Here is a 27,287-nt window from a genome sequence, read left to right on the forward strand (position 1 = left end):
TTTTTTTTTATAAAGATAAATCTCTTCATTAGTGATTACAAAAAAAAAAGGCACAGTTCTTCTAGCCTCCTAATTGCAGGTCTGTGGCAGCTGCCCGTATCCAAGGAAATCTCTCAATCCCAGGATGCTGTGCTTGAGAACCTCAGCTGCATTTTCAATAGCACAGTTCTCCCTTCCTTACCTGGCAGCACTGACTCAGAACATACTGCTGAAGAACAATACAGAGTGGGGGGAATTCACATTACCATTTACAAGTGTCATTAGCAGCATAGAGGAGAACACCCACTGAAATTATAAAAATAAACTGCAATAAAACTAAAAATATAGGTTAATATATAGAGTTAGTCTCTGGTACAAGAGTGTCTTCTCATGAAAAGTCTCATCATGCATAGTCTAATACAATATGTAAGAGACAGGGCCATCTGTGTTTCTCTGGTCATACAGCATATCAATCATTCTTTACAGATTTAACACAATACAAAATGATCTTTTTTTATTATATTTTTGGCAGTACTATTGAACTGCTCAGTACTGTTTCACATTGGCTGATGGGAACTATAACCAGCAGCCTCACTTTGCAGACATAGCCACACTTCCAGTTTTTTTTTCTAATGTCTAACTTCGGAGCCAAGAACTTGAGTTACTGTTTACCTTAACCACCAAGTGTGCAAATACACCAGCTTAATCATACTAATAGATGTAAAACACAGCAGGTAGGTTGCCAATAAAAACTTAACCAGCAATTACAGTGACAGATGGAGATATAATGGTTCATTCCTCCTCTCCTTGTGGTAAACTGACCAGTAAAACATCCAGATCAGCCCACCTGTTAAAGGTCACCGCGCCAACGGGCCTGTAAACTTACCACAGGTGACATAGAATCACAGAGAAATAGAAATATAAAAGAGTAAAAATTAGGCCATGTAAACAGAACCTACTTATTAATGTTTAAAGTGGTATCCTTCAGGGATGTAGTTACTAATCCTTCATTTTAACACCAATTATATTAGTGAGCCTTGCTGGGTATACATTTCGTACGTAATTAAAAACTGAGGCAACAATTTAAATGCTGTCTGGAAGCCTATGGGTATTTCTGCTGAAGAAAATCCATCTCTTAAAATGTGCTCAGGCCTCGTTATAACTGGCTGTTAGTAGTGTTTCTATTCTCTGCTTTTTAGCAATCTGTTTATTTTTTGTACCCATCTGTACATATTAGTCTACTTGTGTGTCATGTATTGATGCCAAGCAACTTTGCATGTTGGCTTCTACAGTAAGGAAAATGCATAGTAAAATATTAAATAAATGTCTTAATATTACCTAAATCATAATTCAGTTAGGGTTAAATGAATGTATTATGTCTGTGGTTACTGCTTTGCATTAATAATATAATGAATCCGAAGTACTGAGGTCTTCCCCTTTGCCTTAATGACACCACTTATGGGAAATTTTCATAAACTGGATATGGTGTAACGATACACTAATGTCACAATATGTATCATGATATGCATGTTTCTATAGGGTATGTATCACGAGACGTGTGATGGTCCTGATTAGGGACTAGTATATGCATTATAAGATTAAATTATCTTTTAATTAGATTGTTTTGTAAAAAATTAGTAAGGGAGAGTATGTATTCATAAAAAACAAAAAACACATGTATTCTTCATTCAAGAACCACTTGGTGATCTACAATGAGCTATGCTGGGCTTTTGGTCCTGTGTCAGAATACACAGCTCTCGCATGACACAATGCATCATGTAAAGACTGTATCATCATTTATCGATACACAATAAACCGTTACACGCCAAGTCACCACAGCTCCCCACCTCAACAAGTCTTTCTTGGCTCTCATTGAGCAATTCTACCACAGTACCATTCATTGATCAACTATATTGAACAGTTGCCCATGTGGCAGGACCCCAATCTATACCTGACATTTATTGGTCCAAGAAAACACAACTACAGTTATAGATGATATATCATACCACAGATGCTTCTGACCCAGTATAAAAAGTATGACTGCATAAATGAGGTCAACATCAAAACAGGAAGCCACCAACAGTAAATTTCAATATAGATATTAACTTTATTTTTTACTAGAAGGACTTTACGAGTCATTAGGAAATGGAGCAAATGAATCTGTTTTCCCTCAACAAAAATATATAAAAGTAGTATTTGCCTCATTAACATAAGTGACACTAGACAGTTAGAAAGAAAAACAGCTAAGAACAACTGGGCAGATGCATTTTACTGAAATGCAATAAATAAATAAATAAAATAAATAAATAAATAAATAAAACTGTTACAATCTATTCAGACATACTATATAGACATATTTGCCTAAACAAATCTTTATATGTACAAAATATCACTTATAATGTACTGTATTCCTCTTGTTTAGAATCACTGGGAAAATTATTTCCTGTTTTAGTTCTCCCAGCGAGCTAAGACGCTTGACAGTTCTACTGAACCACAGGGATCCTTTAAGCTTCAGTTTAAAAAGTCATGATTTGAAGACTGAAACAGAAAATCATATAATACTAAGTTCGTCTTTAATGTACACAAATAAATGTACTACTAGCACCTTATATTGCTGGAAAATATTCTACAATTTACTGAAAATAAATGCATAGATAAATTCTCACACAAGCATCATTCATATTATAAATGAAAATATATAATTGAAAATAAAGACATTGCAACACTGTTTGTCTACTTTCCTTGACATTTTATTATACTACAATAAAACCTGGTTTTTATGATTGCTCAAGAAATCTAAAGGTTATCTTTATTACCAGGTTATTCAATCATAGGGAATATACCGTATTATCTTGAAGCTCATTAGAATTGTCACCATAGACAGGTGCACCTTCTAATCTACAAAATAAGGATCTTTGAATGAACACACAATTCTCTGATTGCGGGGAACATTTATTTACAAAGTTATTTTCTCAACCTCTAATTTGCGTATTTTGACAATGTTCCAGGGTTTTCAGTTCCAGTGGTTTGATTTCCTATGCACAACAAATCCAGACCACAGAAGCAATGGGGTGTTCTAATACATTTGCACACCGCTGCATATAACCCAGACTATATCTAAACCAAACTTCAATATCATAATTCCAGGCCAATGGTATAAAACTTTTAAAACTATATTTTTTTCTTCAGGTGTATTACTGAAAAGCTGGTCGCTCAGGAGACCTCAGCAAAGCATAAATCATTGATCCGTATTACTCCCTTTGCACAATAAGAGAGCCTCCATTCTGATGAGACCCTCCTACCCCGGGGTTGAACAGCAGCTGTGACAGGCAGGGCCACTAGTGCTGCGGTGGGGACTGTGTTTACACCCCGCTCAGGGATCATTATTCAGGGGTGCACACACAGACCTGAACCTGTCACAATATTGAGGGCTTTGGCAGGCACCCATTCATCACTGACTTGTAAAAGAATTCCCCTGCTGGTCTGCTGAACCAAATTAGTCAACATGGACTCTCTAGGGGGAAAACTCTGTTGCAAAGCTCATGTCAATTCTCCACTTTAATTAGTATTCTCATTTATTAGAGTACTTCTAGGATCTTGAAGAAAGTGCAGGGAATGGAAATTGATAATGTAATGCATATTACAATACAGGTTCTGATCATGATGGGGTAACATCTAACCATTTGGTGGGAAAGGAGTAGCAGTGTTTTTGGTGAATCATGAATCACAATACACACAATAAACACTTGTGTTACCATTAGATATATCATGTAATAGAAGAATCATGATTGATCACTACACAATGAATCATTACACCTGTAGTCAACTGTAGCCAGGAAAGATGGCTTGATCTGCTGTGTGTTTTACAGTGCCCTGTGACTTGACAGTTGCAAGACTACATTCCACTCCATTCTTCAGAGTAGCAAGCACTCCACAAAGCAGACAGAGATGCCTCACAAAGTGCTTTCCTGCTTCCTTCAGTGCCAGGACACGCTTGGCACTACAAGAAGACAACCCCCTGGAATATCTGTGCTGTGCCACATGCGTTTCTGTCCTGTTCTACAAGCCACAACTAATGAGCTTCACAGCCACACCATAATGCTGCTCTGCAAAATGAGATGCAATTAAGGACTAATCATATACGGCCACTGTAAAAACCCTGGCTTAATCTTTCTTCGTTGAGGAGTGCTCACATCAACACTCTTCCTTGTTAATAATCTCCTCTGGCCCTATCCGACAGCCCTGGACCCTTCGGGCAGCCGCTGCTGCCTCTGAATTAATCAGCGCTCCTCCCCAGCGATACATAAATATGCCAGAGAGCAGCTTTGTTAACACTTGCTGCAGATAGTGGAGGGAGGAGTTGCGGTGGCTGCCATCCACAGCTTTTCCTTTACTCTGTCTCTGTGAATCTCACTTGAGGAGTGAGCAAACAGCACTGGCTCACACACTTGCATTGACGCGCCAGTGTGTTAGAATGCTAAGGGGGGGGGGAGTGGGTAATAGGTGGACTGAGAAATAGTAATTAGTATAAGTTATTGTATAGGCTCATCAATTAATATAGGTGTGATCCCAGTATGCAGGTAAAGATATTATATTTTACTTTCTTAGATCACCTAATAGAGCTAGCTAAGAGTTTAGATTACATTTATTTACTACCTCTTATTGGCAATATTATCCCTTTTTTGTTTCTTTTATTGTTTTTTGATACTTCAAAATGCATAGGCATAGTTCAAAGACAACGCTTTAGATTAAAACACATTTCTATTGGTTAATTGGCATTTCAAATGTTTTCTTTCCGTACAGTGTGCTGCTCTTCAGTAGAAATCGATTATACAAAGAATACACAAGACAACACTCTTCAATCCCCGTATTGCATATAGAGATGCAAAATCTGTGTGTGTGTGTGTTTGCTTAAAAATACTGAAGTGCAAAAATGCAAACATCTACAATGATAACTTAAACATAATGCGTAATAACAGTATTACTGTGCGATTCTAGGAAACTAATTTCCTATCACTTCCGATCTATCCTCTATCATCCTCAATGCTTCTCAATATTCCTCCGCATTAATCTTGCCGATGGAGGCGTGTCCAGTAGCTAGTTTGAAGCGCTGTTGATTGCTTCTGGTTTAATAAACGTTACAAAGATTTGTGCCTGTCAGGGTTTTCATGCCATTTGACTGATCTGATACTAACTTGGTCCCTGTAGCTCGGTCAATGCAGGCTATAAAGACAAAGCTGACTTGGATGAATAGCTTGCTCTCCCATCCTTTTTTCTAACTACGCAGCACCACAACGGAAATCGATTTGCGTTCATTACAGTTGATTTTTTTTAATTATGGGCTCAAGATTTCATAATTTGATTATCTTTGCTGTAAATCTTTCAAACAAAAACCATTCTGTTTTTCCAACTGGCCCTCGGTCCACAAATGTGGGCATAAAATGATGTGTTAAATATACACGATATATACATAATGTAATATTAATATGGAATATGACCAGCCCATCCGACTCGCTGTAGACTCAAGATCTGAGCTATGGTATAAATAATGGAAGAAAACCCTTAAAATCCAACTTGAGAACCACTGGCAATTTGCACTCAAACAGCCGAATGGTTCCTCCTGCTCCAGTCTTTTGAATTACACAGAATAGTTTAACAGACAAAGATGCAGCTGAAACACTGGGGAGTCAATTATATACTGCCCTGAGGCTAGAAGTACTGATACACTAGCAAGGGGCACGCTTTCATAAGCCAATTGGCCTCAACTAATTCTCTATAATTAAGTTACAAATCTTTTCCTTTAACTGAACTGAGTTTTCTAGTCTTAGAACAGCTCATTTTGTGGAGTGGTCACACACATTGGTTTAGTGCACATTGTTGAATTCCTGCATTCCCAGCACACAGACCTGTGTCGGATCAGTTGTTGGATCAAATTCTGCTCATGTTTTCTGTAATCAGAGCTCCACCACCATCATCCATAATCAACAGCTCATTAATGAACCCCTAGAGCAGCGCTTCCAACCCTGGTTCTGCGGACCCCCTATGTCTTCGGGTTTTCATTCCAGCTGAGCTCTCAATTATTAATTAAACCCTTAATTGAACTAATAATTTACTTAATTAGACCCTTTACTGGTTTTCAGCTCTTAAACAGTTGCAGATTTCAAGTTAGCTATAACATTTTATAAAACTTGAAATCTGCAAGTTACTTATAAAAGTAGGAGATGAGAACAATTAAAAAGCAATTAAGCAAATAATTAGTTCAATTAAGGGGTCAATACCTGAGAGCTCAGTTGGAATTAAAACCAGAAGATACATGGGATCCCCAGCACCAGGGATGGGAACCACCGCCCATAGAGATTGTTGTATTTAGGTTGGGGTATCAATAATACATTGGGGCCATGCGTATTGGCTTTCCAGACGAATTGACCAGGCTAGACTGTTGGTATGCCACCACTTACAGACATGGATCCTATACTTTAACGAAGAATGTATGAAAAGTTGGGATGACCCAGATCAACTGACTTATGGTCCCTCATCACATGAACTTCAGCAAGGCCCAATTTATAGCAATTTTACTGCTGCCTGCCTAATCAGCTGTTCTGCCTTACAGTGAAATCTTTCTCCAAGAACACACACAAATCCAATTATGTTCTAATTGAGTGTCACAAGCCTCATTGATTGCAGTTTAGGCTATAAATAAAACAGCTGAACAGAGGCAGTCTCCTGCACCACTTAACTTCATGTTGAGGTCACTGAGAGTATTCCAGTATGTAGAGCTGAGCACAGTTCTCATCACATTTCAGTGCAAAACAACTCTGTTCACGTGGACGTGCACTCAGTTCACTTTGTGGCCACAGTTTTCTAATCTAACTTTGCTTTCCACATTGCACTGAAGCCAACTAACCAAGCTCTAAATTGAAATTGAGACCACCACCTGAGGTGGAACGAACTCTAAAATGAAACTCTGGGGCAGAGATAGTTTGAGCATTCTTATATGCTTTCAACTCACTCAAACTTCCCAAACAATTGATCTTGTTAATGCAATCATTTATTAGAGAGCACGAAAGACACAGACTTGAGTGATTGAGTGTTTTGGTCAGCGCGTTCACTTACTACCATTCACCGTGAATCAACTGGAATATCCTAACACAAAACCCTTCAAGCAATCATCTTTACATGTTGGTTTCGTTCACAAAAATGTTGACTACTGTTGACTCAATAGTCCTGCTTTTGAAAATGATTCTGAACACAACAGTTATATTATTTGCCACATGTGGGTGTGACTTCAAAGTGAATTCTCAAAGTCTTTCACTGAAACACAAAAGAAAACAACAGATCAATGCAAAATGTGAGATACAGACACAGACTAGTCATATGGACACAGCATAACCACAAGGATGATGTGTGGTATTAAAATACGATCAACCACAAGGCTGATCATAGCTGAATCATGAATATAAAAATGTCTGCTGCATACTGTTACAAATGTAACCCTGATATTGCATCCTGATCTAGAAAACACAAGTTCTTTTGGAAAAAGTTTGCTTGCCGCTAGTTATCATACAGATCAACCAAAAAGTTTGGCTTTGCAGTAGAACCTCTTCCAGAGTACAACAGCTCTGAAGACTTCTGTGAGACAAAAAACATAAGCACTATATTGTCTCTGCAGATTAACTTTCGGACCAGAAAAGCCTTGCACCTGGAGATCGAGTATAGAGCATCTGTGCATCACAATTACAGGCTTCTTGTACAATAAGCTTGTGGTGGTTTGCAGTTCAAATACATACTAAAAACTATTGTCTGGAAGTGTGACTGTAGCGGAAATGTAAAGGCTCACCACAAAAGGCATTTAAATTGAAAAGAAAGACAACATTTACAGTGTATTATTTAGATTGAATAATTTATGGGCACCCACACCTACCCCCCGCCCCCACCCCTGCCCCCCCATGAACCACGTATGTCTAAACCGTCGTCCTGCCAGGCTGCTTCACTCACGTGTGTAGCTGGCAGGGGTTCAGGGCTCTGCCCTGGCGTGTCCTGGGGGGAGGGGAAGTGCAGGCTGGCCTCGCTGGGTCGTCTGTGGGGCCGTGATGATGAGAGGCCTCCATCGGGAGTGGGTGGCAGGCTCTCACTGGGGCTCTCCAGCATCGACTCAGGGGAGGACCTCCTTTCTGACTCAGGCTGCAGCTTTCAGAGAGAAAAAAATTGAAAAATGCTCTTCGTTTTACAGTAAAGTACACCATATATCCACACAACATGTTTCAACAAAGGGTTTGACCCTTGAAATTCAAGTTCAAATTACAGTAAAGTACACTATATATCCACACAACATGTTTCAACAAAGGGTTTGACCCTTGAAATTCAAGTTCAAATCAACAAAACACTTTAAGTGAATGATTTAAAAGGATAAAGGGTAGTGTTTTTTTTTTTTTTTTTTGGAGACTTAACTGTGAGGAGGGTATTGGTGATTTTTTTGTGTTAAATCCCTATGTTAAGTTAGCCAACAAAACAAGTTTAATTTTCAGCACCAGTACAAAACTATGATGTTCTTATTGTAGTCCTAGTGAACAAAACAAGCAAACAAAGATATCTGCTGAAAACATGCCAGGTTTTTTTTTTTCGTTTGTTCGTTGTTTCTTTATTAGCTTGTGTTAAACATAGACTTATCACACTGGTCACTGATGTAAAACATAGAGGAAGAATAAATACCAATTCAACACTAATCCTGGTCTACTGGGGTGTACACATACCTATCTGAAACAATGCAGTTTTACAAAAGGTTGGGAAATTGTTGTTGTCTCACTCTATTTAATCATATATGTTCCATTGGCTTGGGCAAGCCTCGCTTCTCACTTTAGACTGTCATTTTGTTCCAGACTAAATGAGAATGTGATAGTAGCTCAGGGGTTTCACCTAGTGCCCTGTCTGGATTAACATGGAGTCAACACTGGCTCACAATCTACCCACCTGTAGTACCTGAGCTGTGGGCTCTGATGGAGAGGGCTCAGGGTCTTGCTGCTGGGTGGGCTCCGGGATTAAAGGGGGCACACTGAGTGTGGAGGGAGCAGGAGAGGAGGCTCGTGGAGTCTGCCCACCCCCCTTGCCCTCCTCCTGGATGGAAGGCATGCGGGAGGTAGCGTTGGGGTCGTCAGGGGGAGGCCGGGCCTCGTGAAAGGAGACGGTGTAGGCCAGGCGGCCGCAGTGCATGGCTAGGTAGTCGTTTTGGACGCGGAGCAGAGCCATGATGTTGCTGTAGTGGTACAGCTCTTCATCTTTGCGGGCGTACAGGTTGATTCTGGGAGCGTTGGTTCGTGGGTAGATGGCAAAGAAAGCCTCGCCAACCTTGGTGCCATTCTTCACCTGGGAGTCCGGCACACGCAACGCCTCGATTTTCAAGCGCACGTCATGGTTTTTGTCATTTTTGCAGAATCCTGAAATGCAGACAATTAGGAATACCATTATACCAGTCCAGTCTGAATAAAGCTGGCAGGAAGTATTACGCACCATTGCACCAAGGCCATGCACATTATACTGTTCTTTTAGTTTTTTAATACATCCTCCAAAACTAGAAACTACAGCAAAGCAGTAAATAGGTCAACATAAGGGTTTTAAAGATATTTTTTAAATGTATTTCATTTTTTGAATATATTTGAAATTTAAACAGGAGCAGGTTCTGCAATGGTGACAGTCAAGACCAGTAGAAACTTAAATGACAATATTGAGAAATCCCAGCATGGATATTTTTAAAAGCCAATTCCTGAAAATCTTCCCTAATGTAAAACTATCACTCCGTAGATCTTTTTTACCACAGTATGGACACATGTATTTTAATGATCTTTCCAAAGCTACTTTATCAACTTATAATTTTACTGATTACTCTTCAAAATATTGCAATGCTGCAGTTCCACTGTGTCCGTGCATATTAATTCCAATCCATGCATCACAAAAGCACTGGAGTCATTGGAAAAGTATTGATTGGTTACTGAGGAGAGCCAAAGCATGAGGCTTCTGGGAGTTGGAGTTTTTGTAAAAACTCCTCACTAACCAATGGCTACTTTCCAAATATTCACATGTTCTCACATGTGACCCCTTGAAATAGAATGCAGAATGATGAAAATTAACGGTAAATTAACAGTAAATTTAGTTCATTAAAACCATCGAAAAAAACAGAGGTACCCAGAGAATCAGCAGCTGTACAGTACAGGTTAACAGGTATAATGTGATTGCACTTTTTCATTATAATGCTGCCCGTTCTGCTGTATTAGTATTTCTGATGTTATGGCACCAATATCACAGCACTATCACTTCATTACAGCAGGCAAAGAGCCTGTGTACCATGGAGGTGCTTTAAATGAGGGTGGCAGTCCTGAGAGGAGATAGAACAACACACAGCTCCAAGCTTATCTGCAGAACTGGCTTTTAAAGGGCCTAACAAACTCAGGTCTTGACATGTATCAATGGCACTGTAGCTGAAATCAATAGCAAGACTTAACATCACAGGAAGCACAATAAGCCTGTATCTTAATACTGTCACACAGGCTCTGCTGGCATTACGGCTCTATACCCTCCAACCAGCACTTTCCAGTACAAATGTAAACAGGGGCTCACGCAGCTACACCTGTGTTAATAATAGGGTTATGGAGTAGCTGTAAACTAGGCAACATAGATAGGACTATGTAATCATTAGTATCCAATGCAGCTGGCACTGCTGCTTGATTATTGACTGCAGTGACTGTTTTATTTAAAATATTTACACAAGGAACCCAAAATCTAATTTACATGGATGCCAGGTCAATGACAGCATACACAATTTAGAAACAGTTTTGTACACAGTGGCACCCAAAAGTATTGCCTCTCTCCTAATTTCAGTGCAAAATGCTGCAATTCAAGTTGATATAGTTACTACTTCGGAAATGTGGATGTCTATGTACTATACAGTATATATAGAGGAAACGCCATGAACGTTCATAGATTTCTGATGGTGTTCCACGAATGAGTTGAGCAGAATTACCCACAAGCCCCCAAACGGGTTGAATGGGTTGTATACAGCCTTTATAAAGTAAAAACAGCACTCTGTGAACTTTCTTGGGTATTCTTTTTCTATACCAAGTATATTACATGTATAAAACGACATGTTTCAACCCATTTTTAACAGCTGAATTCAAAGACCTCCTCATTTCATTCATACCATGTGACCCCTTTTAACTCTGCTGGCCCAACCCGCTCTACATATAAGAACATAAGAACATAAGAAAGTTTACAAACGAGAGGAGGCCATTCGGCCCATCTTGCTCGTTTGGTTGTTAGTAGCTTATTGATCCCAAAATCTCATCAAGCAGCTTCTTGAAGGATCCCAGGGTGTCAGCTTCAACAACATTACTGGGGAGTTGATTCCAGACCCTCACAATTCTCTGTGTAAAAAAGTGTCTCCTATTTTCTGTTCTGAATGCCCCTTTTTCTAAACTCCATTTGTGACCCCTGGTCCTTGTTTCTTTTTTCAGGCTGAAAAAGTCCCTTGGGTCGACACTGTCAATACCTTTTAGAATTTTGAATGCTTGAATTAGGTCGCCACGTAGTCTTCTTTGTTCAAGACTGAACAGATTCAATTCTTTTAGCCTGTCTGCATATGACATGCCTTTTAAGCCCGGAATAATTCTGGTCGCTCTTCTTTGCACTCTTTCTAGAGCAGCAATATCTTTTTTATAGCGAGGTGACCAGAACTGAACACAATATTCAAGATGAGGTCTTACTAGTGCATTGTACAGTTTTAACATTACTTCCCTTGATTTAAATTCAACACTTTTCACAATGTATCCGAGCATCTTGTTAGCCTTTTTTATAGCTTCCCCACATTGTCTAGATGAAGACATTTCTGAGTCAACAAAAACTCCTACGTCTTTTTCATAGATTCCTTCTCCAATTTCAATATCTCCCATATGATATTTATAATGTACATTTTTATTTCCTGCGTGCAGTACCTTACACTTTTCTCTACTAAATGTCATTTGCCATGTGTCTGCCCAGTTCTGAATCTTGTCTAGATCATTTTGAATGACCTTTGCTGCTGCAACAGTGTTTACCACTCCTCCTACTTTTGTGTCGTCTGCAAATTTAACAAGTTTGCTTACTATACCAGAATCTAAATCATTAATGTAGATTAGGAATAGCAGAGGACCTAATACTGATCCCTGTGGTACACCGCTGGTAGCAGCACATACAGGTGCTACAGGATCATGTTGAAGTGATTCACACTAGTGCTGACAGTGTCTGTATCTATTGCTGTATCTGTAAATGAAAGGGCTTGAAAATCAGATGGGTAAGTCGTATGTTTTTTTTTTCTTTCAGAGTCCTGTTTAAGAGTTTTATCTGTCTGTCTGTAACTACACAGTGGTTACAAAGTAAGAGATCACTTTGTTCTGCTGCTGTTGAAAAGGATCAGAGAAGTTCTATCGTCACGATAACTTTAAAACAGCTAAAAGCAGCTTTTCTACAGGGACACCAACTCCCTTGTATTTTTCTCACAGTATCATTGCAAAATGGCCAGCTGCTGACTTAATGTATATTACAGCTCTCTTTCCCAAGGATTACATTTCAACTATGGGACTGCCATCCTTATAAAAACTATCCAAAAAAACCTGTTATTTAATGACAGCACTGAATACAATGTTGTCTTCAATACAGTAGCTGTTTGCTTTGCTTTTATAGAGAGAGGATGGTGGGGAAAATGAAGTTGAAAGGTCATTTAGTCACATGACTTGAATGGAATGAGGAAGTCTGTTAATCCCTAGGCAGTTAGAACGTTCTAATGGCTCCCAGATCAGTAAAGACAGATATTTAACAAAAACATAGTTACTGAGTATTGAATCAACAGAACCCAAACCACTTAACATCATAAAAAGGCAAGGTAAAGGTGAGACAATAAATAAACGACTCATGAAGGTACTTGCTGTTTAATTTAGTTTTAGGCCAGGGTACTGATCTCTGTACTGTTAAATATGTGTTACCTTGTGGCAGTGTGAAGACAAACTTGTATCTGAGACAAGTGTACACCTCGTCCAGGCTGCTTTGTTGGATGACGTCGGTGGTTCCCGTGCTGGTGTAGAGGACTTCCCCGTCATTGACCCGCAGCTGCACCCCAGTCCCAGAGTCTTCAAGCAGGGGGTTCTCCACGGTCAGCCGCAGCACATACTTTCCCAGCTCGTTGAACTGCACATTGAGCACCTCGAATTCAAAGTCCAGTTCCCTCGCTTCGATCTTCAGCCGGGTTCTCTGCATGATCACTTAAGGAAGACACACAGGGTTGTTTTCTGTATATATATATATAAAAAAAAAACCACAGAATTAAGTTAACTGCATCCTACTGGTTTTATTTAAAACTAATCATTTGCTTATGGTGGCCTCACCATAAATGGTAATAAATGATAGGTGGTTTAGAATAAAATGTGCATAATAGGTCTAAAACCCAAGTGAAGTGTACAGTAGTTTCTGAAACAATTTGTAATCGACATCTGAATTGTTTTCATTGTTATTGAGGTCTATTTTAATCTATAAACACCGTGTCCTGAAATGTATAACCCTGACTCCTCACCATTCCCATTTTGCTGTATTGTAATGCTGTGTAGTAACGTTAATAAGGGGTTCAATAGATGGTATTTAGATCTGTCAATAATTAAAATAGCTGTTGAAATGGCGGATTTACTAAACATACAGAATCTTGCTTAATTATGTAGAATTGGGTACCAGAGCCTTTAAAAAAGCAAGCACGGTTTAATGCAGAATTGGATTCCACATCGTGGTTTACTGTCACCAACGAGCCCAGAATTACATTACAATGAAAAATGCATAAAGAAGATCTCCATGCCTCTCTATATAAGAATTATGAATTATTAAATTGTTGATTTTTAAATAGGATGAACCTACCATCCAAGCACTTGCCAGAAGTCTGTGCTACAAATTACAAGTTTTATCATTTTTGTGTCCAGTTTTTTTTTTGATGAATAAATGTTTTTATGCAGATAGACAGAAACACACATTTAGACAGACTAACCCTATGATTACATTTTAATTAAGGTGTCGCTATACTTACAGCAGCTTTTAAAAAGTACCAAATAACAAAGCAAACAGCTACTGTATTGAAGACAACATTGTATTCAGTGCTGTCATTAAATAACAGGTTTTTTTGGATAGTTTTTATAAGGATGGCAGTCCCATAGTTGAAATGTAATCCTTGGGAAAGAGAGCTGTAATATACATTAAGTCAGCAGCTGGCCATTTTGCAATGATGCTGTGAGAAAAATACAAGGGAGTTGGTGTCCCTGTAGAAAAGCTGCTTTTAGCTGTTTTAAAGTTATCGTGACGATAGAACTTCTCTGATCCTTTTCAACAGCAGCAGAACAAAGTGATCTCTTACTTTGTAACCACTGTGTAGTTACAGACAGACAGATAAAACTCTTAAACAGGACTCTGAAAGAAAAAAAAAACATACGACTTACCCATCTGATTTTCAAGCCCTTTCATTTACAGATACAGCAATAGATACAGACACTGTCAGCACTAGTGTGAATCACTTCAACATGATCCTGTAGCACCTGTATGTGCTGCTACCTGGTTACCAAGCAAACAAGGGCCCACATCTTCTAGGGATCACAATATAGAAATATGAAACCGGACACAGGGTCAGCTTACCTTGCAAGCTGCGTACTGTAGCCAAAGGTTCTGGGTTTAAAAAAAGAAAGTTAAAAATGAAATGCTGACCCTAACATTCAGTCTTGCTTGCTGTTGGTCTTTTAAAGTTTCTGATCTGGGTTTGTTATGCTGCTTGCAGCTAAGGAAGCATCAGCTAAGCCAATCCCTTACTGACAGAAAAGTAAACATTACAGGAAAAGGGATTTCAAATGGAGCGGCTGTATTCTGGCAGAGTCTATCATTAGTCAAGACACAATAGGGGAAGGAAACTCATTAAGAAAGAAAAAAACGAGCTTCACTGCATTTATTTGATAAAGCATGACCCAGTCAAATTGAAGTAAACGTAAACATTAAAAAGGACCATATAAAAGTCTGACACCAGTGCTTTTGGGATCCCACACCATCATAATGGTTGTTTAAAAAAAAAGTCATGGCTTTCTTTTTATAATGTATTCTGTATAGTAACGTCAGTCTTCGGTTTAGTAGAAGACACTCCTCCTTATACTGTGTTGTCATTACAGGAAACAAAAACGGCATTATCTTTGGGGGGGGGGGGGGGGGGGGGGATGACAGCACTTTCATGGGTGAGCCTATCATTTTGAGGTGCCCCTATGTCCTATAACCTCCTACTGCTGCAATCAGAAGCAAGGCCACTTCATTGTAATGATAGGTCCTCTGTGTCAGACTAAAGAAGATTTGAAGTGTTTCATGGAATGGCCCATGTAGTTCTTGTGCTGTAAATATCAGGGTTAACTTAGTGAAGTGGCGAGCACGTCTAAAACTGCCTTGTGGGGTTTAAACTGTCAACTGGCAGTGCTGATGTCTGACTGCATTGTACATGCAGCTGCAATGTTGCTACACTGATATTAAACTGCAGACACAACTGCAGTAGTTACAACTGCCTTCCAATTAAAACTTAATAATAATAATAATAATAATAATAATAATAATAATAATAATAATAATAATAAATACACGTTAGAAACATTTTCTTCAGCAATAGTGCCAGGTAAATTGGTTTCAACAAAAAAAATTTCAGACTCTCAATACTGTTCAATGCAAATGCCATATTGAGGATATTCATGTTGAGCGATATTGATTTTGACGTACTTCATTTTCATTTATTTTTAAAATTAAAACGATAAAGAATTAAATGAGCAATTACACCGTACATTATTTATATTGTAATTTTGAGTACCTATATGTGGCTCACTGACGTGCTCATAATGGCTTTTCTGTTGAGTGTATTGCGAGTTCGCAAGTTTCTGCTGCTTTGTGATGAATAGTAAAGCAGCGACCCTCCCTCAAACATGGCCAGGTGGAGTGTGCACTGAAGTCACAGTCGTTCTTTCAGCCAGCTATCCGGTGAGTTTGACAGAATACTGTCAATCTGAACAATCTTGTACACACACAAGGTATAAAGTTCTAGCTGCAGTTGCGTCATGACAATCCTGTTATGAATGTGAACTGATACGCTTCGGGTGCCGCATAGTTCTTGCAAACAGGTTACAAATGATTATTATTAAAATGCATTGGATAGGTGTTTAATTGGCAACAGCAGGTTTTTTACAGGCTTAAGTTTGACAACCTTAGGAACAAACAAGAAGAGGTTATCGTAGAGCTAAAGGTAAATGCTTTATTTATTTTAGTTTTGTTCGTTTTTACAACTTACTTTCTTAATGATCGCAAATTGAACACCTGTCGGATTAACCTTGGGTGCTTGGAATTTGCAGAGGCGTTATGTCTTTACGTGTTCTATTGCAAATTACTCTGCGCATTACTTTCAAAATGTATTATTAGACTTCTCAAAATCTACTTGGTTTAGGTGATTACAGTAAATTATGTAATGATAATTATAAAAGTGAATTTACTCGAGACATTTGCAGAATCTGACCACCTGTGCTAAACCAGACTCAAAAGATACAACGTTCCTTATTATCGAGGTCTCCCAAATCTGTGTCGAAAGTGGCACCAGGTATTTTTATAACAGATAATTTGCTCAGACGTTCCTATTAAATAAATCATACTCGAATTTATTTCTGCCCTCGTTTTAGTTCTTTTGAAGGTTAATATAGTCTTATAATTTAATGCGTGGAACTAGTATTTAAAAAAAAAAACGAGCAGCCCTATATTGTGCATTTAAATTAATTTATATTATGTATAAATTGTTTAACTTTATGTACATCAATGACCACGCAGTCAACCCCTACGAAAATACATGCCTATGATTTTTAAAAGGTTTTACTATTAATAAACTTATTTTGAGTTACATACTATATATATATATATATATATTATATATTATATATATATATATATTATTATATATATGATATATAAACACGATGATACTAAAATGCTAAAATATTTTTTATATATTTATTGTTATTATGTGTTATTATTTTAAATGATTTAAAGTGAGTAGGCCTCATTTATTAAAAAAAATCTTGTGAAAATATCGCCCAGTGTTTTGAATTTTGTTGAATAATTAACATTTGGTTTACTGTTTGTATTTGCAGTGTGACATGTGCCCTAATGAACTCTGTTGTTGACATTTTAAGCTCTCAGCAAATGTCTTACCAATGCCTGGTGCTATGGGAAATATTAACCTGTTAAGACATGTGATACTAACTAAAACAGTATTATTCAGGTGTTCCTCTATGATTTCACATGAACTTTTAAGTTAGTTTTATTATTTTCTTGAGAGCGCCACAGACAGACTTCTGGTTTGCTGGCTCACAGAAATCTGACAGGGCCTTGCTTATCTGTTTAATGCTAGTGTGGCACCGCTTCATATTCCTCAAAGACTTCCATTGTGTTTGTCATTGAGGAGGATCAAACAGGAGACTTCAACGGGAGGGGCTGTGCCTGCCTTCTGTTCCCTTTATTAAAACATAATGGGTATACATCCCAAACAAGAAGGACAATTGAGGCTGTTTGTTCTGGTGCTAAGGAGCTGGATTAATGTAGCTGTACAAACACAGGGGCTGAACAAGAGAATTACTTCTGGACTCTTTAATCATAGATGTTCTTTTATGCCATTTTAAGGTGCGTGATTGTAACATAGCCCTCTCCAAGCACAGCCCTCTCATATTTTGTTATTGGTGACTAGTAAAGAGTAATAGAAGTTTACAAGTGAACCCTTTAAAAAGTATATTTCTGCTCATTATATAGGGATTGTTACAACAGAAAGTATACACCAGTTGGCTAACAAAGACTCTGTATCTATGAGACCTCATCACCATAAGATGGTTGTTATATCCCTATATGCAACACAGGGAGAACAAGAAAAACAATAACTTATTTCTAAGGAAGGATATTAATTCTGTATTGAAGGATTTGTATAAATTCTATTATTGTACATCTTGTCCTTTGTACAAATATCCCCCCAAGCTTATATATCAACTACACACTGCTTTCCCATTGTTTTTTTATGGAGGCCTGCTGTTCTATTATTAATAATGGAATGGCAAATAAAGCACAGCTGAGATGACATGAATTAATGACACCTGTTCTGAAGCTACTGCTTACTGATGACACACTTTCTGTACTCATAGTTAACTCTTTCAGTGCACTACAGTGATTATTTCAGACAAACAAAAATGACTCTACAAAAAAAAAAACAACAACAAAAAAAAACAACAAATAGAAACGAACTGGTATCTTAGCCACTTTTAAAGATTCAAATGCATCAGGAATCTCACATGCAGTGTTAGAGGTGTTGGTTTTTATAATGCCACTTTCTTTTAATGAGTTGAGATCCACCACCGTTTAAATCAATGGAATAGATCTTAACATCTTTATGACGAATCCAGCAAAGTAATGTGGTGAGTCATTGTCTGTGACCTTTTGTGAACATAAACTCCAAAAATGAGTGTAGGTTTCTGACTTGAACTGTTACCACAAGAGCAGAGATGAGTCCGAGAGTAGACCTGACCTCCCACAGGGGAGAATCAGCCATAAAATGCAGCACTATTTTCCAGTTCAGTGTTGACTGTTGCTCATACAGTAGTGTCTTTGTCGCATGTGTGGAAGGATTGAATAGTGCCATTAAACTGGAAATACAAGAATCCACTTTGATTGAATCCGCCCCTGTCGTTAGAGGTGTAATGTGCATTTGAAAAGCGCCTTGTTCTTTAGCTGTCTTACAGTCACTATGACACATGTTTGATTGGTTCACAGGTGGTGTGTTTTCAGTGAAGGGTTAATTTGACAGTGTTATTGTAGCGGAGAGATGTTTATCTTTTTTTCATTAAAAGCTCTGCTTTGTCAATAGGGCATATAGTTAAACAATGTGGGGCCCATTTTATTAATGGGCAATGCAACTGCTCTCCAGGGACAGTGAATGATTGCGTTGAATATTCGGTCATTACAGGGGTTATAAATCTTCCAGTATTCACAGCGCTGCTGTTTGTTTGATCAAAGGCTTTCCGCTGAGAAAAAGGTTAGTGAGATAGAGAGGATCACATTTCTTCCTAGTCACCGTGGAAAGACATGTTCCAGAAACGAGCAACAAAAAATGACTGATATTTTATGGGTCTGAAATGTAAGTTATCTTTACTATTATTGTTAAAATTCACTTGGCATCATTTTTTTGTTTCAGGTCTCACATCTTGGTGACTTTTTAAACTCAGAAGTTTAAAGTACTGCTGTGACCTCAGTGGGGTTCTATGTAAACTCTGGTACATCTGGTACACCAAAGTGGGACCAATTACATGTCCCCTGCTACACTCTACCCTATTTGATATAAGAAAAAACACAACGGCTCTATGTAGTATTACTAACTGACTTATTTCTTACATACACCAGAAGTGTTGCAGGGGGAGCAGTAAATTAAGATTAGACATGATTCTGAGAGGTCTGTTTAGGCCCCCAAGAGTGCTTTACATTGCTTGTCACCAGGATTTAATGACTGAAGCAGAAAATGTTACAAAGTGAATCTAAACAACTAGAGTAATAGATTAGTTGAGACTCTTCTGGCAATAACAAAAGCATAGAAATTGCAGAAGCAGAGCGACAATGTAATACTTCAGTGTTGTTTTACACAAGGCTGTAATTCTACATTTATTGTTTAAACTACTATACATATTTTAATTAAAAAAAACATCAGTAATAATAGTCTTTTTTAAAAAAAATACATTTAGTGACCAGTTGTTATTATTTTATTTTTCCCCCAATTTGGAGTGCTCAATTATGTTTTTTTTTCTCCTCACCGCAGCACGTCCCCACACAGCAAAGACATTCTGAGGGCGTGTGAGCGTCCTTCTATTTCACAAGCCTAAAGCTAGAATTGCTTTTCCACTGAGCAATCCAGACCTGAGGTAGGCGGGCTACTGAGCCCAGAGAACAGATCAGCCCTGCTTTTTATCCACTCTGATTTTTGATCGGTGTCTGGCCAGCAGGTTGCGCTGTTGCGTGATGAGGAGAAGGAGTCCATGCCGGTTTCCCGTCCCCCACCACTAGGAGTGTCGGAGCCAATGTGACACCCCCTTCGGAGTTGGCCTGTTTCCACAGCCCGGATGCGAACCAGCGCAGTCCAAGCTTTATTAATAGTCATATTTTACATGTGTTTTTATTTGTAATTTTACATTGGTTTTCACATCCACTAGGTCAGAGTGCTTTAGCAGTAACCAGCTAAAGCGACGCTTTCATCTGCCACTGGGATTAACTGGAAAGTGATTTGATATCAAACCTGTTCATTTCTATCAATAGCATATCGAGATCAAATCCATTTCCACTAGGACTCGCCCCAGTTAGGATTGCAGGCTGTCAGAACTTGATCTCTCTAACTAGCGCTGTAGGAGGAAGTTACCCAATTAGCGTCCAACGTGTATGTCTGAAGGAGGGTTTGTATTCTCTGATTGCAGACAGAAAGTGCATATATTAAATGTTGGAGGCTTGTAAATTAATTTATCAATAGCAACGTGATACCGTTTTATGGAATGTCCTGTTGCAGATTGCAGTCTGTAATGTCCGGACTGCAGATGGAAGTGTCTGCAGACCTTGATTAATATTGCAATGAGAACAGATTGAGTTTTATGATGCCAGGTGACAACTGATTTCATGGTGCAGACAGAAATACTGCATTAGAGTGAAGGTATGTTTTCAAGCCCCTTTGAGATCACAGAGTTAAAAAAAGTGACCAGGATATAATGACTGAAACAACAATAATAACACGTTAGTTAAGATATGTGTGTAGCTGTGCTATTTCAGGCTCCAAGCTGCTCTTTCACAAAGTTGGTTGTAATTGAGGGATGTCTTAATAATCTCTTCTTCTTGAGCTGGTCTAAAGGTTTCTCGTGCTCCTGTGGGCTGTTCTATGTTCTGTTCCAGTTACAAGTAGCTTTTTGCTTATGTGTGAAGGAGCTATTGTTGAGGCTGGCCTTGTAGAATTGCCTCATTACAGTGACGTAACAACTGCCTGTGTATAGCTCTTCATTGTTTGCTGTTATCTTTATCTGAGAGTGTTTTGAATTGGTGGCTTGATAATTTTTGGAGGAGTTTTCCACTGTGTTGCAAATAGATGTTTTTCTTTAAGGGGACCTTTAACCCTAATCCCTGCCTAATGTTGAGTACAAATAAAACCTTTGAGATTTTGCGGCAGTGGAAAAGTTAACCCTTTAAACGGTGTGACGAGCAACAGTAACTGGAAGGCTATTTGCCCAAGCAAATAACACCAGAGCTGGAAAAGGATTGTACTGCTATTGAAAGACTGGTTGTGTGGTTTTCAGTGTTTGGGTGAAAACTATGCATTATAAAGTATGCATGTTTTGTATAATACAACAAGTTTTTGAAGCTTTCATAAAAGCAGTATGCATCAGTCCCCAAGTAGCTCATCTGTTAAAGGCACAGGCAGGGGATGTTGTGGGATTAGCGGCGCCCACTGACATTCAGTTCTCCTGAGATGCTGTGGGGGTGGGGGGGGGGGGGGGGGGGGGATGTTTGTCCATTATAAGTGTCTATATTTAAACTGTAGACATGTTTATTAATTGTGCTACTAACAACTCTACATTGTGAACAGAAATAATACCCCTGAATGTTAGTACATATGTGAATTCATTTATAAGACTGTTGTAATATTACATAATTATATATATTAACCTCTTGTAGATGTTTTAATTAAAGTGTCATTGTGGCAGGCTGGCGAGTGGAAAGAGGCCCAGAGACAGACTGCAGTTCAAAAAAATAACTATTTTATTATAAATAAACACAAAAATGAAAGGGCACAAGGGCCAAAACAAAACAACTCAAACACAAAGAAAGACAAAAAGCAAAATTTACAAAAATAACAATTTCCAGGCTGGGCAATGCCTTCACTGGATTCAAACTTTCCAAACAACCTAAAAACAAACCAACCTGCTTCCTCAGCTCCCTCTCCCCAAATGAGAAGCAGAGGCCCCCCTCCACATCAGGTGGCTGGGCGCCGACCGACCGCCAATCAACCCAATCAACCAATCAACCCCAGCCACCCGAATACAATAAACCCAGGCAGGCAGGGGAAGTCAACCCCATCCCCGCCAATCCAAAGGGCAGAGCTCTGCTCTGCCACAGTCATGTTACTGTTACTGTTCGTTAATCTGTTACACTTTGGAGGTCATTTCACCAGAGAGCTGAACTTCCTCCCGTCCTTCAGTGACTGACTTGACACTGCTGTCATGAAGTCACTAAGGAAGAGCAAGCCTAACCATGTAATATTTTATATTCTCTGTCATATCCCATTTGTGTTTACAGCATTGATATGGGAATTTTTGAAAACTGCAAAACAGTAGCATGTATTTCATTATTTCATTAGCCCGATCCCCAGTTTGTAGCAAAATAGCTCCATTAGTGCAATATTCACGGCAGACCATGGGTCCACAAATATGTTCATGACTCTATGCCACAACATGTATTTCATTTGTAATATTAATACCAGTAACTGCACTTCTATACTGAATGAGACCCTGCATCTCACCTAGCCAGGGTAGAGTGAGATTGCGTCAGTATACAAGCTACTTCATTGGAATGTGCTGTTTATTAAGGGACATAATAGTGACCGTGTGTGTTTGGCAGGATGTTAGTTACATAATGAAAATACAGTCGTTTAAACAGTGAAAAAAACAAATGCCAACAAACAGATATTTTTTTTATTACCACATTTATGACTGTGCAGTAACACTTGTTTTGAATAAATGTAGCAAATACTGAGGTCGAGACAGGTGTCGACATTGACAATTCTACTGACAATACAGATACAGTATTGGAACAATTTGGTTGGCTAATTATCCAATAATATCCTGTTTAGACTGAGGCAGAAGCCAAAAATGGGAAAAGGAAGATTCAAAAGTACTCTTTGGTAACTACTGCCCCCCCCCACCCCCCCCGCCACTTTCCTTCTCCATTCTCTGTCTGTGACTCACCAGCCCAATAGAAAGCTCCTGAAGTTTATTTAAGTACATAATCCATAGCCACTAGTGGAGATTGGCTGTTTCTCACTAAATTTCCTCTCCCCCTTTTTACTTCACATATAGCCAGAGCCATGTAATCCATCCTGAAAAGAGTTTTATTGACAGGGAGTGTTGGGGTGTGCGTGTACCAGCAACAATCTGTCAATTACATCTCTCCGCTGCAGGGGGAGCTGACACCTGAAGACTAGAAGCAGGGCACACTTAGACACAGAGCAGCTGCTTCAACAAGTTTTGAAAAGTTCAGACCCTCTCAAAACAAGTGGATACCAATTGGAAAACAAAGACTGCCTTTACTTGTTTATATCCAAGGGAAGTGTTGGAGCTCAGTTGAGACCTATCTACAAATGATGTCTTCTAACGTGTCAGATGTTCATGAATACTATGATTATGCAGACTTGTACAGCAACAAGCCTGCACGGGCGACTGTGCCCCCAGAAGAGTAAGTACTGCATCCCATTTCATTTCATTGTTTTATTTGTTGAGACTCTGTAGGTATTTCTGGAATGCATGGTATCAACTACTCCCTCATACTGGAGCTGGCGCTTCGGTCTCTGATAGTTATTGCACACACAATCAAAACGCACCTTGTGGTTTTTGATATAGGCTGTGTGATTTATTGATATAAATATACGTTTTTGTGAATTGCCTGATACGTTAGGGTTAACTTGCATTTGGCTTTGTGTAACTCTTTCAGCTCTAAGTAACTGAATATATTACAGTCGGATAACCAAAAAATAGTCTCTTATACTGAAAAATAATTAAAAAAGCGGAACAGGACACAATATGAATGTAATCTTTGGAAATGTCAACTGGAATAAAATTGTTTTAAATGAGTAATTTAAAGTACTTCATCTTTTTAAGTTTTACATTTTTGAAGCACTATTTAAAAACAAAAAAAAGTAAAATAATAAAATCAAAGGTTATAAGATGTCATATTAGTTCTTTTAAATATGATTTACTAGTGACCCCCTGTGTTGTTACACCAAAACAGTATATTTGGGCTAATCCCATTGACTCAACCATGCTCTTACTGTTTTTTTGAATCATGTGTCAGGAGTCATGGTACCATGTTATGATTCTGTTCTGTGTAAGTTTGTTCATGTATGATATGCAGGATATGACATATGTTTGTTCGAAGGCACAAGCCTGATGTCACATTAAGTCTACTTTCCTGAAGAAGACAAAAAACATTTGTATATTTGGCACCGTTCTTCAGTTATTTAAATACTAACATTCCCAATAAGGGTGACAACCAGCTTAAGCATTCAATATAACAAAAAATAAATCCCTGTTTCATGTTTTCTATATATTTATTTTAGTTTCCTCATTTTGAAAATCCAGCTTTTGTAAATAGAAACTTTAAATAAAAAATTGTAACGATAAATTGTTGCACGATCTCCATTTCAAAGGCGTTGTATCTAGTGATCTCAGAATCATTCATTCTTCAACCACAATAGAGGGAACGTTTTAGTTTTTTTTTTTCCCACTGCAGAAACACAAATTGGCTGAGTGATTGTTATAATCACCTTGTACTGTCTGTTTCTATGTTCGAAACTGTTCTTTATCTTTCAGAATTATCTTGCCATGTTTCCCCACTGCATCTGACAAGCTCTACCATACCTGTATCTCTGCTCTGTCTGTAAGTATGCCTTATTTTGTATGTATTGAAGGAGCATTTGTCGGTTGTCGCCAGTGTGCTCATAGTCATCTGAGTGCACATGAGCCAAGAATGAGATATAGGTTGAGCCAAAAAAAAGAAAGCCCCATCAGAAGTACACAAGTTGCCCTTCATATGAATGATTTCATGGAATTCCTGATAGTTGTTCTCTAATATATAGAAGCTGCCTCTCCCTTTTGCAAGTCAGTTTGAGTTACGATGGGTAAGATATGACAGACTATATGCTCAGTTGGCAGGTGCTTCCTTACTGCACTAATTCCTGAAGGAACAGTCTCAAAAGGGATCATGATTTGTATACCATTTTGGAGACTTTTACTACAGTTTGCTGATGAAAATAGAGGCTGTAAGTCCTTGAGGGAGCATAATTTAAATTTGTTTTATAGACTCATCAGTTCAAATTAGTGTCCTACTGGGTGGCTGTTATGTCAGGTGTTTCTATTATGTTTTTAACCAACTTCAGTCATCTTTTGCTGATGGACTAATTGGTGCTCTGTGCAGTAAGTCAGAATGTAGCTTAACTCAAGCTGTGTGGTTGCTGAAGTCTATTTCCTCTGAATGTTTGAGTTCACTTCGACCATGACGTGAAGTCCGGGTCGAGTCTTTGAGTGACCTTTAAAGGTAAGGGCAGGTGAGCAGAGGGTGTAAAGCCTCTGGCCTAGGAAAGGAGAGTCAGTTCCCTTTCTGCTAAGGGCCTTTCGTCCTTGAGTGGTTGCTTGCTCTTGCTGTAGAAAAAAAGAAGTAGGTTCTGTTTAGAGAGCATTATAAATTCAAGAGTGATGTAGGTTAATTCATGGAGGCAGTTTGGCTCAGAAGTAGTTGGATCTGAGGTACAGAAACATCATGTAGCTCTGTTTTGTAGAGCTGGTGTATTGTGAGGTAGAATGGGCTTGTGGGTAGGGCTGGGGTACTAAAAAAGTGGGTCCTGTAGGTAAGAAATGAGGACCTACACACAGGTACTCAAACTGGAGCATGACGAATACATGTCAGTGTGGTCGCAAATATATTTCAGGGAGCAGTTGAAATGCTGTGTGGGTCTATGTAGTAATCTATTAAATTACTTGTTAATTCTGAATTGTTTTTCCCTAGCTTGTTGTTCTCTTGATTCTTGCTGCCTTTACAAAACGCAAGAGGATGTGTCAAGGCTTTTTGAAAGGGGTTCCAGGGTTACTCAGGTAAAAAAAAAACTATTTACCCTTTTGGGTGAATTAATCACAAATTCAACATCTCTTGTTACTTGCCCTGGGGACAGCTGATTTTGTTGCTTTATTTTAACTAAATTGTAACATTGTAACAGCCACCATGTTAGTAACATAGAGTTCCAGACTAAGCCTAGTCCTGTCTCCTCTCTCCCCAGCCCAGTGAACTTCCTCGATCACACCCAGCACAAGGGTCTTGCCGGGACTGTCTTTGGGGTACTCTTCTGCAGGCTGGTTGTAGTCGTCCTGGCTAAGAACCCCCTGCCTTTCACAGAGGACCCTGCACCTGAGAACAAAGGTGTGGAACACAACCCCTCTCTACAGGGGGATTTACAGGCTGTAACACACAGGGCAATTGCTGCTAATGCAACTGTCATTGTTGGGTTTCTAGATTGGCAAAGAAGGGCAGGGTGTGGGGCATGGTCTTGCAGTGTAGTTGGCTAACTCAGTAGGTTCTCATTCTTTTCACCTCTGGAAGCCTGTGTTCAAATCTGGCTCACAGGCGAAATGGCTCTAGTGGTCTCAGCTTAGCCTCAAGTAGACATTTGCTCTCATCCTCTCTTGCCCCCCTCAAAACAACCACAATTTTTTCAGTTTTCACGTTGCATTCATTGAGAGAGTGTTTTTAAAAGTTTACAATGGTATTTTTGCATTTTTACCATTTATCTATGGTAAATGCCATGCATTTGCTATGTTTGTTAATATGCTCTACCATACCTTGCTATTCTTGACCATGCTTTCACTCATTTTTATTGCACTTTGCTATGCTTTTACTATGGGAAACTAAGCCGTATCAAGGCTAGCTTTCAGTTAAAGGACAGTTATTTAGAAGGAATTACTAAGTAGTTACAAAGTAATACTTCTAGTTCTAACTACACTGTCTCACTTGTTCCCTCAGAGTACTGGAAGATCCTGGCCCTCTTCTACTACCCTGCTCTTTATTACCCCCTGCTGGCCTGCGGTACTCTCCACAGTCGCGTGGGTTACGTCCTGGGGAGCCTGCTGTCCTGGACTCACTTCAGTGTCCTGGTCTGGCAGAAAGTGGACTGTCCTCAGACGCCAGAGGTAAAGAGGAGTGGCTGCTCAAATTTTTGTTATCCATAACATTTCCAGCAGAAGAGAAGGAAGGTCTGTGATAAGCATGTCAAATAAGAGGTATGTTGTTTAGCACTTCCTTAAAACAAAAACTGAGAAGCATTAAATTAATCTAGATTTTGTTGAGAAACCAAGAACTCTTATCGACTTGATTCCGAAAGACAACTAACTTGAAAGGAAGGGTTTGTTTTACTCTGGTGTAACCTA

General features: G+C 38.8%; 2 protein-coding genes across 6 annotated transcripts in view; one reads left to right on the forward strand and one right to left on the reverse strand.

Moving 5' to 3' along the window:
• The window catches only part of LOC121295116 (coiled-coil domain-containing protein 33-like), a 120,231-nt gene extending 105,679 nt beyond the window's left edge, over positions 1-14,552 (reverse strand). For all 3 annotated transcript variants that reach the window (XM_041219523.1, XM_041219524.1, XM_041219525.1), the window contains exons 1-4: positions 14,472-14,552; positions 12,984-13,286; positions 8,947-9,410; positions 7,975-8,166 (exon numbers count right to left, since the gene is read on the reverse strand). In XM_041219523.1, coding sequence (XP_041075457.1) covers positions 7,975-8,166; positions 8,947-9,410; positions 12,984-13,254 — 927 coding nt within the window. In that variant the 5' untranslated portion in view covers positions 13,255-13,286; positions 14,472-14,552. The remainder of the gene's footprint in view (positions 1-7,974; positions 8,167-8,946; positions 9,411-12,983; positions 13,287-14,471) is intronic.
• A 1,561-nt stretch (positions 14,553-16,113) lies between these two features.
• LOC121294867 (receptor for retinol uptake stra6-like) overlaps positions 16,114-27,287 on the forward strand; it is a 39,195-nt gene continuing 28,021 nt past the window's right edge. For 2 of the 3 annotated variants that reach the window (XM_041219014.1, XM_041219016.1), the window contains exons 1-6: positions 16,114-16,291; positions 23,276-23,550; positions 24,684-24,750; positions 25,876-25,961; positions 26,144-26,283; positions 26,884-27,050. In XM_041219014.1, coding sequence (XP_041074948.1) covers positions 23,456-23,550; positions 24,684-24,750; positions 25,876-25,961; positions 26,144-26,283; positions 26,884-27,050 — 555 coding nt within the window. In that variant the 5' untranslated portion in view covers positions 16,114-16,291; positions 23,276-23,455. Of the gene's footprint in view, positions 16,292-19,882; positions 19,986-23,275; positions 23,551-24,683; positions 24,751-25,875; positions 25,962-26,143; positions 26,284-26,883; positions 27,051-27,287 lie in introns of all 3 variants that reach the window. The other variant, XM_041219015.1, reaches the window with a different exon arrangement.

Source organism: Polyodon spathula, chromosome 19 (genome assembly GCF_017654505.1).
Source record: "Polyodon spathula isolate WHYD16114869_AA chromosome 19, ASM1765450v1, whole genome shotgun sequence".
In the NCBI taxonomy this organism is placed as follows: Eukaryota; Metazoa; Chordata; class Actinopteri; order Acipenseriformes; family Polyodontidae; genus Polyodon; species Polyodon spathula.